Source organism: Pteronotus mesoamericanus, unplaced genomic scaffold, assembly GCF_021234165.1.
Source record: "Pteronotus mesoamericanus isolate MK-2021 breed Mesoamerican mustached bat unplaced genomic scaffold, CSHL_Meso_final contig_25, whole genome shotgun sequence".
In the NCBI taxonomy this organism is placed as follows: Eukaryota; Metazoa; Chordata; class Mammalia; order Chiroptera; family Mormoopidae; genus Pteronotus; species Pteronotus mesoamericanus.
Window position 1 is genome coordinate 32,167,616 of NW_026555105.1, and position 15,719 is coordinate 32,183,334.

At 35.8% G+C, this 15,719-nt stretch overlaps 1 protein-coding gene across 2 annotated transcripts in view; it reads right to left on the bottom strand.

Moving 5' to 3' along the window:
- Positions 1-15,719, bottom strand: part of TASP1 (taspase 1) — a 305,001-nt gene that overhangs the window by 145,982 nt on the left and 143,300 nt on the right. For both annotated transcript variants that reach the window (XM_054574067.1, XM_054574068.1), the window contains one exon: positions 10,680-10,758. In XM_054574067.1, coding sequence (XP_054430042.1) covers positions 10,680-10,758 — 79 coding nt within the window. The remainder of the gene's footprint in view (positions 1-10,679; positions 10,759-15,719) is intronic.

Below are 15,719 nucleotides of genomic sequence, written 5' to 3' on the forward strand. Positions count from 1 at the left end.
TTTCCAAACCATATATCTGATAAGGGGTTAACATCCAAAATATATATAAGAAATAAGGAACATAAGTCATAGCAAAAAAAAAAAAAAAAAACACACACAAGATTAAAACATGGACCAAGGACTTTAATAGACATTTCTCCAAAGATGACGCACAAATGGTCAGCAGGTACATAAAAAGGTGTTCAACATCATTAATCATCAGGGAAATGCAAATCAAAATCACAATGAGCTAGCATCCCAAGCCTGTTAGAATGGCTATTATCAAAATGACAGGAGACAACAAGTGTTCGTGAGGAAATAGAGTTAAATGAACCCTTGTGCACACCTGGTGGGACTTGGTCTGTGATACTATGGGTGTGCTGATGGGTGGAATAACAGAGATAAACAGTATAACAGATAAAAGAGTTAAAAGTAATGGTCATAAAAATGCTCACCAAGCTCAGAAGAAGAGTAGATAAATAAGAGAAAACTTCAAAGAACTACAAAATATAGAAAAGAACCAATCAGCACTAAAGAATACAATAATCAAAATGAAAAATACACTGGAAGGGAATCAACAGCAGATTAGATAATAAAGTGGATGAGCAATCTGGAAGACAGGGTAATGAAAATCAATTGGAAGATAAATAAAGAAAAAAAAGAATTTTTAAAAATTAGGATTGTTTCAGGGATCTCTAGGACATCAGGTATACTAATATTTGCATTACACAGGTCCCAGAGACAGAAAAGAGAGAAGAAAGGGGAAAGAAAACTGTTGAAGTAACAATGGCTGAAAACTTCCCTAACCTGGCAGAGGAAACAGACATCCAAGGACAGGAAGGAAAGAGAGTCCCAAATAAGATGAACACAAAAAGACAAATAGCAAGACACATCATAATTAAAATATCAAAAATTAAAAATAAAGACTTCCAGCCAAATTGGAGGCATAGGTAGATATGCTTCATTTCCTCTTCCAACCAAAAGAAGGATAACAACCAATTCAGAAACAAACAAAAAAATCAGAACTGCCAGAAAATTGAACTGTACAGACATCCAACAACCAAGGAATTAAAAAATAAACATTCATTCAGACAGGTAGGAGGGGCAGAGACAGGCAGCTAGAATGGAGAAGATGCACAGCAAGTTGGCAGTTGGCAAACTGGGTAAGCAAAGCGGTGGCTGGCAGACAGGGCAGTCCCACATTTGTGTCAGATAAACTGGAGAAACAACTGGAGAGCCAAACAGACCACACAACCCAGGGTTCCAGCAAAGGGAAATAAAATCTCAAAACCTATGGCTGTAAAAATCTGTGGGGTTTGAAGCAGTGGGAGAAACTCCCAGTCTCACAGGAGAGTCTGCTGGATGGATCCATGGGGTCCTAGAACATACACAAACCCACACACTTGGGGAATCAACACCAGAAGGACCCAATTTGACCATGGGTAGCGGGAGATGTGACTGAAAGCGGGGCAAGAACCAAGCAAGTGGCACTGTTCTCTCTCTGAACCCTCTCCTATGTACAGTGCCACAAAGCAGCCAGGTAGGTTGCCTAACCCTGGAGAATACTTAAGGCTCCACCCCTTACAATGTAACAGGTGCACCCAGACAAAGAAATATGACCCAAATGAAAGAACAGATCCAAACTCCAGAAAAAATACAACTAAGCAATAAGGAAATAGCCATCCTATTAGATGCAGAGTTCAAAACACTATAATCAGGATGCTCATAGAAATGATCGAGTACAGATACAAGATAAAGGAAGAAATGAAGGCTATACAAACTGAAATAAAGAAAAATATACAGGGAACCAACAGTGAAGGAAAGGAAACTGGGACTTAAATCAATGATAAGGAACAGAAAGAAGAGATAAACATTCAACCAGAACAGAATGAAGAAACAAGAATTCAAAAAAAAAATGAGAAGATTGGGAATCTCTGGGACAACTTTAAACATTCCAACATCCAAACCATAGGGATGCAAAAAGGAGAAGAGGAGGGGCAAGAAATTGAAAACTTGTTTGAAAAAATAATGAAAGGAAACTTCTCCAATCTGGCGAAGGAAATAGACATGCAAGTCTAGGAAGCTCAGAGAGTCCCAAAGAAGTTGGACCCAAGGAGGAACACACCAAGATACATCATAATTACATTACCCAAGATTAAAGATAAGCAGAGAATCTTAAAAGCAGCAAGACAAAAGGAGACAGTTACCCACAAAGGAGTTCCCATAAGACTATCAGCTGATTTCTCAAAAGAAACCTTGCAGGCAAGAAGCGGCTGGAAAGAAAATATTCAAAGTCATGAAAGGCAAGGACTTACATCCAAGATTACTCTATCCAGCAAAACTATCATTTAAAATGGAAGGGCAGATAAAGTGCTTCCCAGACAAGGTCAAGTTAAAGGAGTTCATCATCACTGAGTCCTTATTATATGAAATGTTATAGGGACTTATCTAAGAAAAAGATCAAAACTATAAACAGTAAAATGACAACAAACTTACAACTATCAACAACTGAACCTAAAAAAAAACAAAAACAAAAGCAAACTAATCAAACAACTAGAACAGGAACAGAATCACAGAAATGGAGATCACATGGAGGGGAAGACTAGGGCGAAAGGTACAGGGAATAAGAAGCATAATTGGTAGGTACAAAATAGACAGGGGGAGGTTTAGAATAGAATGGGAAATGGTGAAGCCAAAGAACTTGTATGACCCATGGACATGAACTAAGTGGTGGGAATACTGGAGGGAAGGGGGTTGTAGTGTGGAGGGGGATAAAGGGGAGGAAAAAAATGAGATAGCTGTAATAGTATAATCAATAAAATATACTTAAAAAATTAAAGAGAAAATGCTTAAAAGCAGCAAGAAAAAGCCAATTACATACAAGGGACCCCCCACCCTGCTCCCCATAAGACTACCAAGTGAGTTTTCAGCAGAAACTTTGCTGACCAGAAGGGAATGATGAGATACATTCAAAGTGATGAAAGAGAAAATCCTCCAACCAATAATACTCTACCAGGCAATATTATCATTCAGAATTGAAAGAAATAATTTCCCAGACATTCAACAGCTGAAGGAGTTCATCACCACTAAACTGGCATTATGAAATATCTAAAAGCGGTTTCTGTAAGTGGAAAAGAAAAGTCTAAAAGTAGAAATGAGCAAATATATAACAGAAATTTCACTGGTTAAGGCAAATACATAGTAAAGGTAGTGGATCAGTCACTAATAAAGCTAGTAAAAAAGGTGAAAACACAAATGTAGTAAAATCATCTGTACAATAAAGACTACACACACACACACACACACAAATATATAAAATATGACATCGAAAACATAAAATGGGTGAGTGGTGTGAGTAAAAATGTACTACTTTTAGAATGTACTTGAACTTAAGCAACCATCAACTTAAATTAGATAGCTATATACACAGTTTGCTATGTATGGGTCTCATGGTAACTACATACCAAATGTAAAAAAATAAATAAAGAGAAAAGAATCCAAACTAAACGATAAAAAAGTTATCAAATCACAAGGGAGGAGTAAGAGGAGGACTACAGAACAACCAGAAAACAGCAAAATGGCAATGAGTACACATGTATCAGTAATTACTTTCAATGTAAATGGTTTAAATGCACCAATCAAAAGGCACAGGGTAGCTGGATGGATAAAAAAAAAGAAAGATTCATACATATACTGCCTACTAGAGACTCACTTCAGATACACACACACACACACAGACTGAGAGTGAAGTGATGGAAAAAAATGTTTAATGCAAATGGAAACAAAAAGAAAGCTGGGGTAGCAATCCCTATATCACACAAAACAGACTTTAAAACAAAGATTATGACAAGAAACAAAGAAGGGTATTTCATAATGATAAAGGAATTGATCCAAGAAGATATAAAGTTTATACATATCTAAATACCCAGCATAAGAGTACCTATATATATAAAAAAATATTAACATATGTAAAGAGAGAAATTAAAGGTAATGCAGTATTAGTAGGGGGTTTTAACATCCCACTTACATCAATGAATAGACTATCCAGAGAATACCAGAAAGGAAACAGAGGCCTAAATGTAAATGACACATTAGGTACAATGGTCATAATAGAACATTCCATCCAAAAACAACAGAACACATATTCTGTTTAAGTGACATGAAACATTCTCCACAATAAATCACATCTTAAGCCATAAAGCAAGTCTCAATATATTTAAGAAGATGGAAATCATATCAAGCATCTTTTCTGACCAAAACAGTATGAAATTAGAAATTAAATACAAGAAGAAAAATGGGAAAACACAAATATGTGAAAGCTAAACTACCAATAGCATGAATTAAGAAATCAAAGAGAAAGTTGATAAATACCTTGAGATTACTGAAAATGGAAAACCAATGTTCCAAAATCAATGAGAAACAACAAAAGCAATTCTAAGAGGAAAGTTTATAGTGAAACAGGACTACTGCAGGAAACAAGAAAAATCTCAAAATATCTAATCTTATACCTAAAGGAACTAGAAAACAAAGGAAAAACAAAGCCCAAAGTTAGTACAAGAAATGAAATAAGAATTAGAGTGGAAATAAAAGAGACTAAAAAAATAGAAAAGATCAATGAAACCAAGCTTGCTCTTTGTAAAAACAGACAACATTGATAGAACTTTAATCAGACTCATAAAGAAAAAGAGGGGACCCAAATAAGTAAAATTAGAAATGAAAGAAAAGTTACAACTGACACCACAAAATTACAAAAATCTTGAGAACACTACGAACAATTATGCACAACAAATTAGATAACCTAGAAGAATCTGAAAAATTCCTAAAAACATACAATCTTCTAAAACTAATCTAAGTAGGGAAGAAACTGAAAAACTGAACAGAATGATTAGCAGTAACAAAACTGAGTCAGTCAGTAATCACAAACTCCCAACGAGCAAAAGTTCAGGACCATACAGCTTTACAGGTGAATTCTACCAAACATTTGAAGAAGATTAATACAGGTGAATTCTACCAAACATTTAAAGAAGAATTAATACAGGTGAATTCTACCAAACATTTAAAGAAGAATTAAACATTTAAAGAAGAAGAATTCATATTATTCCAAAAATTTAAAAAGAAGGAATGCTTCCAAACTCATTCTACAAGGCCAACAGTACCCCAATACCAAAAGCAGACAAAGAAGGAAAAAGAAAGAAGAAGAAGAAAGAAGAAGAAAGGAGGATGGGGAGGGGGTGGAGGAGGGGGGAGGGAAGGGGGAAGGAGAAGGAGAAGGCGGAGAAGGAGGAGAAGAAGGAGGAGAAAAGAAAAAGGAGGAGAAAAGAAGAAGGAGATGGAAGAAGGGGAAGGAAGGAAGGAAGGAAGGAAGGAAGGAAGGAAGGAAGGAAGGAAGGAAGGAAGGAAGGAAGGAAGGAAGGAAGACGACGAAGAAGAAATCGACAGGCCAATATCCCTGAGGAACATAGATGCAGTATCTTCAATACAAGCAAATAGAATTCAGCAATATATTAAAAGGATCATAAACCATGATCAAGTGGAACTTATCCCAGGGATTCAAAGATGGTTGAATATCTGCGGATCAATCAACATTATATATGACCTTAACAAAACAAAGGATAAAAATCCTATGATAATCTCAATTAAAACAGCATCTGACAAAATTCAACACTCATTTATGATAACCTCATAGCAAAGTGGTTATAGAGGAAATATACCTCAACACTTAAAGGCCATATATGATAAACCCACAGTTAACATCATACTCAATGTAAAAAAGCCGAAAGCTTTTCCTCTAAGATCAGGAAGAAGACATGAACGCCTACTCTCACCACTTTTCTTCACGACAGTATTAGAAAAGCATTCAGACAAGCAAAATAAATAAATGTATCCAAATTGGGAAAGAAAAGTAAAACTGTCACTGTTTGCAGATGACATTATATTATATATAGAAAACCCTAAGGACTCCACAAAAAAAATTTAGAATAAATGAATTCTGTAAAGTTGAAGGATACAAAATTAATATACAGAAATCTGTTGCGTTCCTATACACTAATAATGAACTATCAGAAGGAGATATTAGGAAACCAATCCCACTTACAACTTCATCAAAAAGAATAAAATACTTAGAAAAAAATTTAATCTAGGAGTGAAAAACCTGTCCTCTGAAAACTATAAAACATTGACAAAAGAAACTGAAGACAACACAAATAAATATAAAGATACACTGTCTCATGGATTGGAAGGATTAATAGGATTAAAATGTCCATATTACCCAAAGCAAGTTAGAGATTCAACGCAATCTCTATCAAAATACTAATGGCCTTTTTGTACAAAACAATAATCCTAAAATTTATATGGAACCACAAAAATAGCTGAATAACCAAAGCAATTTTGAGAAAGAAAAACAAAGAAGTATCACACATCCTCACTTCAAACTATACTACAAAGTTATAGAAATAAAAACAATATGGTGCTGGCACAAAAACAGATATTTAAATCAATGAAACAAAATAGAGTACAGAAATAAACGTATGCTTACATGGTTATTTAACCTACAACAAAGAAGGCAGAATATACAATAAGGAAAGGACAGTCTGTTCACTAAATGGTGTTGGAGAAACAGAACAGGTATATGCAAAAAAATGAAACTATATCACTTTCTTATACCATATACCATATACAAAAATAAACTCAAAATAGGTTAAAGACTTAAATGTTAGACCTGAAACCATAGAACTCATAAAAGAACATAGGCAGTAAACCCTCCAACATTTCTCTTAGCAACATTTTTTTGTTAATGTCTCCTCAGGCAAGGGCAACAAAAGCAAAAAAATAAACAAATAGGACTATATCAACTAAAAAGGTTCTGCAAAATCAAGGAAAGCATCAACAAAAAGAAAATGCAACCTACTGAGTAAAAGATGATACAGTCATACACCACCTACTGACAAGAGTACATTCTGAAAACTGTATTGGTAGATGGTTTCATCATTGTGCAAACCTCTTAAGGTGTACTTATGCAAACCTAGATGGAATAGCCTACTACAAAACTAAGCTATATGATATATCACTATTGTATATGCAGTTCATCACTGAGTGAAACGTTTTTATGCAGCATGTTATGCAGCACATGACTATACTGGCAAATTATATGAAGTAATCTGGGTGTCCATTGAGAGATGGATAAGAAAGCTGTGGTATATATACAATATGGAATATTATTCATCCATAATAAAGAATGAAAGCTTGTCATTTGTGACAACATGGATGGACCTACAGAGTATTATGCTACTTGAAATAAGTTGAATAGAGAAAGACAAATACTGTATGATTTCATTTATATGTGAAATCTAAAGAATAAAACAAAGAAAAAAAAACCCAAAAGACCAGAAACAGACTCACAGACCCAGAGAACAAACTGATGGTTACCAGAGAGAAGAGCAGGTAGATGGGTGAAAAACGTGAAGGGCATTAAGAGGTACAAACTTCCAGATATAAAATAAATAAGAAATGGGCATGTAATATACAGCATAAGAAATATATTTGATAATATTTTAATAACTTTGCACTATGAAAGATGGTTACTAGACTTGTGGTGATCACTTCATAGGGTATATAAATGTCAAAAATCAATGTTGTATATCTGAAACTAACATTTTATGACAACTATACTTTGTTTTAATGGTTAAAATGGTAAAAACTATTTGTAAAGAAGGTAGATCTCATTTTAAGTGTTCTTACCACAATAAAAAAGAAAAGGAATCAATTAGCATTTTTTTTTAAATAATGGTGTATCTTATAAAAGAGGGTGATTTAGATTCAACAAAATACATTTAAATACTCAGAACCAAAAAGTGTGCTAGGTTCCTTTTGTATGTTAACTCATTCAAGTCTCATAAATATTAACATAGATATTTAATCTTATTTTACAAATAACCCCTTGACAGGGTCACAGCCAATGAGTGAAAGAGTCTGAAAAAGGACCCAGGTATCCACTCTGCTCCCTCCCTACCTAGGCAAATTTCCATGATGCCAGAACATTAGTCAGAGTTTCCAAGTTCAGCTCCTGCCACCTTATTCTCTTCCCCACTCCCTACTCATTTTTCCCTACCCAGTGATGAGAACAAGATGCTGGAGTTTATCCCTCAGACTAATGATCACGTCCTGTCTGGCCTTGGGAAAGCCCTACCCTAACCATAACTACCTACCTTCCTTCTTGCCATTCGATTATCACCTTCCAAAAACTATAAACCTAAAATGTAGGCCAGGTCTCTTGATTTTCTGCAATAGGCTAAGGTACAAGTTTTATATTTTGGCCAAACAACTGCAAAATTCTTTGCTCCACCTTTCTTCTGAGTTGATCACCCAACTCTGCCATACATACCATTGTCAAACTCATACCAACAGCCCCCAGAAAAACAAGGGTAAAGCAATCACACAAAGTTCTATACATGAAAGAAACTGGAGACCTGCTCTAATATCTTCAGGTTCTGTGGGCTGATGATGGTTAGTCTTATACTTGGGAAGGATGTAGAATGGTGAGCTGGGCATCCAAGTTAAAAAGCTACAAAAGATGTCATGAATTGGAAACCTAAGCTTATATTTAGTCATATGACACTATCTTTAACTGATGCAAGTTAGGCAAAGAAGGAAATATCCAAGGGTAAGGGAAAAAGACCTTAATTTTACAATTTTAGTTTTACCCACCCACTCCATTATACTTAACAGAATCAAATTCAGTAAATGTGTTCTTATCCCACCTACATGACCAATTTTAAAAATCAGGGTCGGGGAGCTTGGAAAATCCCAAGGAAATTGAATTTATTTTCCGAAGTGACAAAATCAGATAGGCTCTCAGAATTTCAGCTTAAAAAATAGAATCCAGGTTTCCTAAGGTCTAGACATGAGAATAACATTTAAAGAATAGCAAAACAATTTACTGAACAACATATTGGTCAACAATAAAACTGACAGATGATACAAACTGATACTTCTTTGAGAAAATAAAAATGAAATTATAAATTATCTATTTTAGACTCCTGTTTATTCAAATACCACAATTTTCCATTGCACAAGCTAATTCCTAAATATTGTGTGTAGAGATTTTCATGCTACTAATATTAAATTAAAAATTAATTTATAATATCATTTTACGTTCATCTCTTCAAAATTAAAAGACTGAAAACAATTTTTACCAATTACATTACTGTGGTTTATACTAAATATTAATATGTGTTTAGACCACTTAATAGCTAGTGGTTGAGTCTTATTTTTTCACTGATACAGGAATGAATCTAGGTCAGGAGTGAATTTAGGTCTGCTAAAACAGGCAGGCAAGATCGTACAGACTGAAAATGACAGGTCAGCAGAAATGGAAAGAAGCAAAAAATATGAGAATGGTACTAAGATGTCAAGTCTGAGCAACAAATAGGATAATGGTGGCAATAAAAGAGATAGGGAGTACAGGAGAAAGATAGCCAAAGAGGGGGAATAAGAAACAACATGTTTGCAGAGTCTGGTGAATATGCTGTGTATGCATGACACCCACAGGGACATGTCCAACAGGAAGTAGGAAATGACTCACATGGGCCTCAAGTGAAAAGTCCATAGTAGAGATAGACATGAAAGCCAATACCCTAAGAGATAATTGCAGAAATCATGGGAACACAGCAATGACACCAAATCACCATGACAACACATGCTGTGAGATGAAGGAAAGACAGCAGAGGCCTCAATCTGCAGCTGTTAGCAATGGGAAGAATCTAGAAAGAAGGCAAAGACAGGTCAGAGAAGCAGGACAAACCAAAAAATTCCAGAATCTTTGCTACAGCCATAAAGAAAACAGCCAACTTCATCAGAGATCACAGAAAGAGTCGAGAGTTATCAGGAGGAGGCGGCAATTGGACTGAAGAAGGAAAGGATGGAGAGGCAGTCATATCAATCTTCCCTACTAATAAATTCTGAGGATATGGGGGGAGAGGCCTAAGCTGTAACTTGATAGGTAAAAGCAAACCAGTATTATTTTGTCAATATAAACCAATATTATGTTGTCAGCCATGCATATCACCACATTAAAAGAAAAGCTTTCAAGTACATCTGACGACACAGCATATAAAAACTTGGATCTAGACACCAACCATTCTGCCTATTAAAATTCACCCCCCAACACACACACACACACACACACACACACACACACACACACTCTCTCTCTCTCTCTCTCTCTCTCTCATTTCTAAATGATAATGACTTTTATAATATAGGTACAAACACAGGATATACATTTTATTAAACATGTAAAGGATTGGGTATCATAAACTATGTATTTTGAAATGTACCTTGTAAGTTTTATGTCAGCATTTTACTGAAGAACACAACTTGGTTTTGGAAATGCCTTGCTTCTTTTATATCTGTGATCTAAATTTGGCACTATCATAAATCATTAGACAAAAAAATGCATAAAAAATATTATTAAGTTACAGTTAACTCCAAAAGTGTGTTAAAATGTTAGGAAAGCATTTACACTGTGATACATTGTGAAACTCTTAAAAGCTCTCAAATATCACAGATCTTTTATGTATTAGTGTTCTTGTCTATGCAGTGTTTTAGCACATGCTTTATTCTTACATGAAAATATTGTTTTCAATCATTAAATGACCTACAAGGCTGAAGTTATGAAAAATGGTCATGAAAGCAGCAAATACCTGAGGTACTCACAGCTGTGGAGTAGGGATTATGAGTTCCAGTATTTTCAGCCCAGCAGCCACATCCATAAAGAGCAGCCTGGAAGAAAAGAAAATAGGTAAATACAATAGTTCAGAAATACTATATGTAATTACTGGCTTTCAACAGAAGACAAAATCATACCAACTAATAAATTTAATAGTGATGTATATCAACTGGGTAATAATACCAGAGGCTGTTTAAAATCTATCCAAACAACATTCTAACACTATTAAAATTATATTTTCAGTTATTGCAGCAAATTTTTCAGAAAAACAGGAAAAGAAAGTTCCTTAGTCTTATCAATAGTAATTTTCCTTACTCTGAAAAATCTTCCCCCATTGTAATTTGTCAACTAGTTACTCTTCTGGCCCCTTCAAATCATTCCAGTTGTCTTATTCTCAAACCAGGTGTGTTATCAAACTACTTAAGGAGCATGGAGATAGGAACCATCTTCCCAGATATTCTAAGTCAGTGGTCTGGGAGCCGGCCCAGGTATCAGCTACATTAACCAGGGCCCTAGGAGACTGGAATGCCAGAGCTCCTCTGCCTTTATTTAGAAAACCCCATTTAAGATGGCCTTTTCCATGCCTCCCTTGGGTGGCACAATAACAACTGCAAACAGTTATGGACCAAGGAGCCCAGTTTATGTTCACCACTATGCTAGATCTTTCCAGGTATAAAGAAAAAAGGATAAAAGTTCTGTTAAAGCTAATTGCTTTGTAAAGTCATGAAGCAGATTTATATGTCTGAAACTGGAAAGAAAATAAGCTACTATAGTTTTATAAAAGAATACATCAATCATTCCTACTTTGTTTCCCATTAATGCTACCCAGGATGTCTGGATTCATCTTTTCAAAATCCACAATGACTTCTGTGCGTTTGAGAGGGGAATCACAACTGATAATTTTCCACTCATCAGTTAGAAGCAGAATTAGAAAAAACCTTAGATTGCTATCATAGAATATAAAAATGTACATTACCACCTATTTGGTGAGAATGAAAAATGGAAAACATAAAGTCAATGAGTAAGGAAATGGCTAAATATTGGCATAGCAATTATGTGGAATTCACTGCAAAGGTTCAAAAATAATTAAATTAGTTCCAATAAAAAAAGAAATGAGCCACAATAATACATCAGCACTCAGTATGACCAAAGGGAAGAAAGACAGCCCCATAAAATAGCACTGTTATTTTCTAGGTGCTCACTGCTGAGGAATGGAGGAAGAAGACTGCAAATGGTGAACAGGCATACTACAAGCTTTCTATAATATTCTATTCTTTTTTTACAAGGACTTCAAAATTCATTTGCTCCAATATTCTACCAAGCACATGAATCTCCATGAAATACCTCAGGCATTTCTGATACTGAGAAGCTCACTATCTCATATGGGAACATACTCCCCATTTGGACACTTGCCAATGGCAAAAAGTTCTTCCTAAGATTGCATAGGGAATATCTGCTAACTTCAACCCACCAGTACTAGTTCTACTCTCTCAAAATACTTTAACCTCCTACTAAAGTCCTTTGAATTTTTTAAACAGCTATACTAGTGCCATGATTATTCTTTTCTCATTCAAAGAATCCTAGATTTGTAAACTGTTCCTCAAGACTTTGAAATGCATACACACATATCCCACTCCCCTAATTACCCTCCTTGAGAAATAATACAAAATCTAGGATAATTGGAGATGAAGTCTTGTGACCCACAGTTGCCTTCCCAGGTGTCATGACAATAGCCATCTTAAAAGTAAAACCAAGAACTGAACACAACACTTCCAACATAGCAGACAGTAAAAAATACATTATGGCTGCTGAAAACACCATGCTGCCTACATTCATAAGACTGCTGGGTCAGAGTGGCAACTGAAAGCTCTACAGAAATTATTCAACACATGGATTTCATAACAAAACTGGCAGACTTGTGGGATTGGTGATTCAACTGGTACTACCTGGGAGACAGATGCTGCGTCAGCCAAAGCCTCAGAGAACACATGACCTCAGTAGAAGGGCCCATTCTTCCTTCATTGAAAACCCTGGACATTAGCCCATTGTCTTTTCCATTCCCCATAATAGTCTTGACCAGTAGCCTGCACTCCAAAAAACAGTAAATAAGGACTCCTCTTAGAAACCCAGTGGAGAGTCATCTCTTTCTAGAAAAGAAAGAACATTTATTCTTATTCTTGTTTCTTCTCAGAAAATCCCCTTTCTACCTCTCCTCAATTTTATGACCTAAATTTGTCTTATTTTGTAACTTTCTGAAATTTGTTGGGCTGAGACACAGGTAAGATAAGAGAAAAAAACAGAGATTGTCTCTCTCTTATTTACTTCTTTGGATGAAACATAATAACCTTAAGCCAGATTAAAAAACATTTTTAAAAAGCTTCCTTCTTTTAGTAGTAAAATTTTATTAAACTTATTATCATGTGGTAAAAGTAGATCATATAAATTATATTTATTTTTATTATTTAATTTCCTCTGGGTCTTAGTTTCCTCTTTTATAAAATGAGGATAATAAAAACACCCTCCCCATAGTGTTGTTAAATGATGTACATCATTTAACCTTTATATTACTTATATCATTTAAATGCATTATATCATTTAACCTTCTAGAACTTTGTAAGGTAGCTATTTATCCCCATTTTATAGTAGTGGAAAGAGTGGGAAGTACAGCTTAAAACACTGAATATTGTCCATAGTAAGGAGACTGGTAAATGAAAAGGTGGGATTAGAATAAAGGTTTACCTGAATCCAAACCCCGTATTCTTGACCACTAAACTCAACTGTCTATTTGTATGTGGATAGGGTGGAGCTTGGGGGGGGGAGGAGGAAAATATAATTGTTTTCATGTCCCAGTTGTAAATTCTAATTATAACAGTAAGTTAAAGAAACAAATCCTTTCTAATTCAAATTGCCATTTTACCATCTGAACTATTATCATATACCAAGAGCAAGGAAATATGCCAAATTTTTAAAAGTTCATTTTTTAATTTTAAATATATTTAAAATATCTAGTTTTAGCACATTTGTTTAATTTTTAAATTGTATTTTATTGGTTATGCTATTATAGTTGTCCCATTTTTTCCCCTTTAACTCCATCCATGCAGTACCCCCCAATCCTTCAGGCAATCCCCAAACCTTTGTTCATGTCCACTGGCCATGCATGTAAGTTCTTTGGCTACTCCTTTTCCTATACTGTACTTTACATCCCCATGGCTACTCCGTAATTATCAAGTATTTGTACTCCTTAATCCCCATTGCTCTTCACCCATTCCCTCAAATCCCCCTTCCATCCAGCAACCATCAAAATGCTCTCCAAAGGACTAATGGACATGGGCAACAGCATGGTGATTGCAGGGAGAAAGGGGATATAAGAGGACAAAATGGGAAAAAATTTCAATAAAAAGAAGAAAAAAAAAAGAAAACACTCTCTGTATCCATGATTCTGTCTCTGTTCTTGTTTGCTTAGTTTGTTTTCTAGATTCAATTGTTGATATAGATTTATTTACCACCATTTTATTGTTCATAGTTTTGATTTCTTTTTCTTAAATAAGTCTTTTCAACATTTCATGTAATAATGGTTTAGAGATGATGAACTCCTTTAGTATTTTCTTGTCGGGGAAGCTCTTTATCTACCTTTCGATTGTAAATGATAGCTTTGCTGGGTAGAGCAATCTTCGCTGTAGGTCCCTCCTTTTCATGACTTGGAATATTTCCTGACAATCCCTTCTAGCCTGCAAAGTTTCTTTTGAGAAAACAGCTGACAGTGCTATGAGAACTCCCCTATAGGTAACTAACTGATTTTCTCTTGCTGCTTTTAAGATTGTCTTTGTCTTTGTATTCTAACTGGCATTTGCCAAGATAAACAGAGAATCTTAAAAATGACTTTGGCATTTTAATTATAATGTGTCTTGGGAGTGTCCCTCTTTGTATCCACTTGTTTGGGATTCTCTGTGTTTCATAGACTTGCATGTCTATTTCCTTCACCAAATTAGGGAAGTCTTCTTTCATTATTTTTTCAGATAGATTTCCAATTTCTTGCTCTCCCTCTTCTCCTCTGGCTCCACTATGATGTTAATGTGGGACCTTGTAAAGTTGTCCCAGAGGCTGCTTACACGATCCTCATTTTTTTTGGATTCTTTTTTCTTCTTGTTGCCCTGATTGGTTGTTTTGTGCATCCTTATATTTCAAATCATTGATTGGATTCTCAACTTCATCCACTCTGCTGTTGTTTCCTATAACTTGTTCTTCATTTCAATTAGTGTATCCTTCATTTCTGACTGGATCTTTTTATGCTGCTGAGGTCCTCACTAAGTTCCCTGAGCATCTTTATACCCAGTGTTTTGACCTCTGCATCTGAAAGATTGCTTATCTCCATTTTGATTACTTCTTTTTCTCTTCTTTCATTTGGTCAGGTTTCCTTGTCTCCTCAATTTTTGCAGCCTCCCTGTGTTTGTTTCTATGTATTAGGTAGAGCTGCTATGACTTCCTGTCTTGATAGTGTGGCCTAATGTAGCAGGTGTCCTGTAGGGTCCAGTGGCACAGCCTTCCATATCATTCAAGCTGGGTACTTGAGGTGTGCCCTCCATGTGGGCTGAGTACACCCTCCTCTTGTAGTTGATCCTTGATTGCTGTTGTCAGGTGAATGGGAAGGATTTACACAGGCCAGTCAGCTGCAAGTTCTGGCTGTGACCACTGACCACCAACCTCCACTCTCTATGGAGGATCAGTTGTGCTGGGGCAGGGTCATGGTGTTTCAGCAAGGTGTGTAGTGGTCCACTGGGTGTACAGGCTCTGGAGTTTCCCAAGTGGTGCAGGCCAAGGTAAGCCCCAACCTGTGTTTTTCCCAGGGCCATCCTGCATGATCTGCAGATGGCTGCTACTTGTGGGTTTGGAGATTCACAGGCAATGCCAATCTGTGAACCTAGGCTGGCTGCCTAGAGCCAGCCCTGGGCCTCATAGCAAATGGAAGAGGAGCTTGGAGCTCGCTGAGGCTGGCTGTTCTTTGTTTTAGAGAACT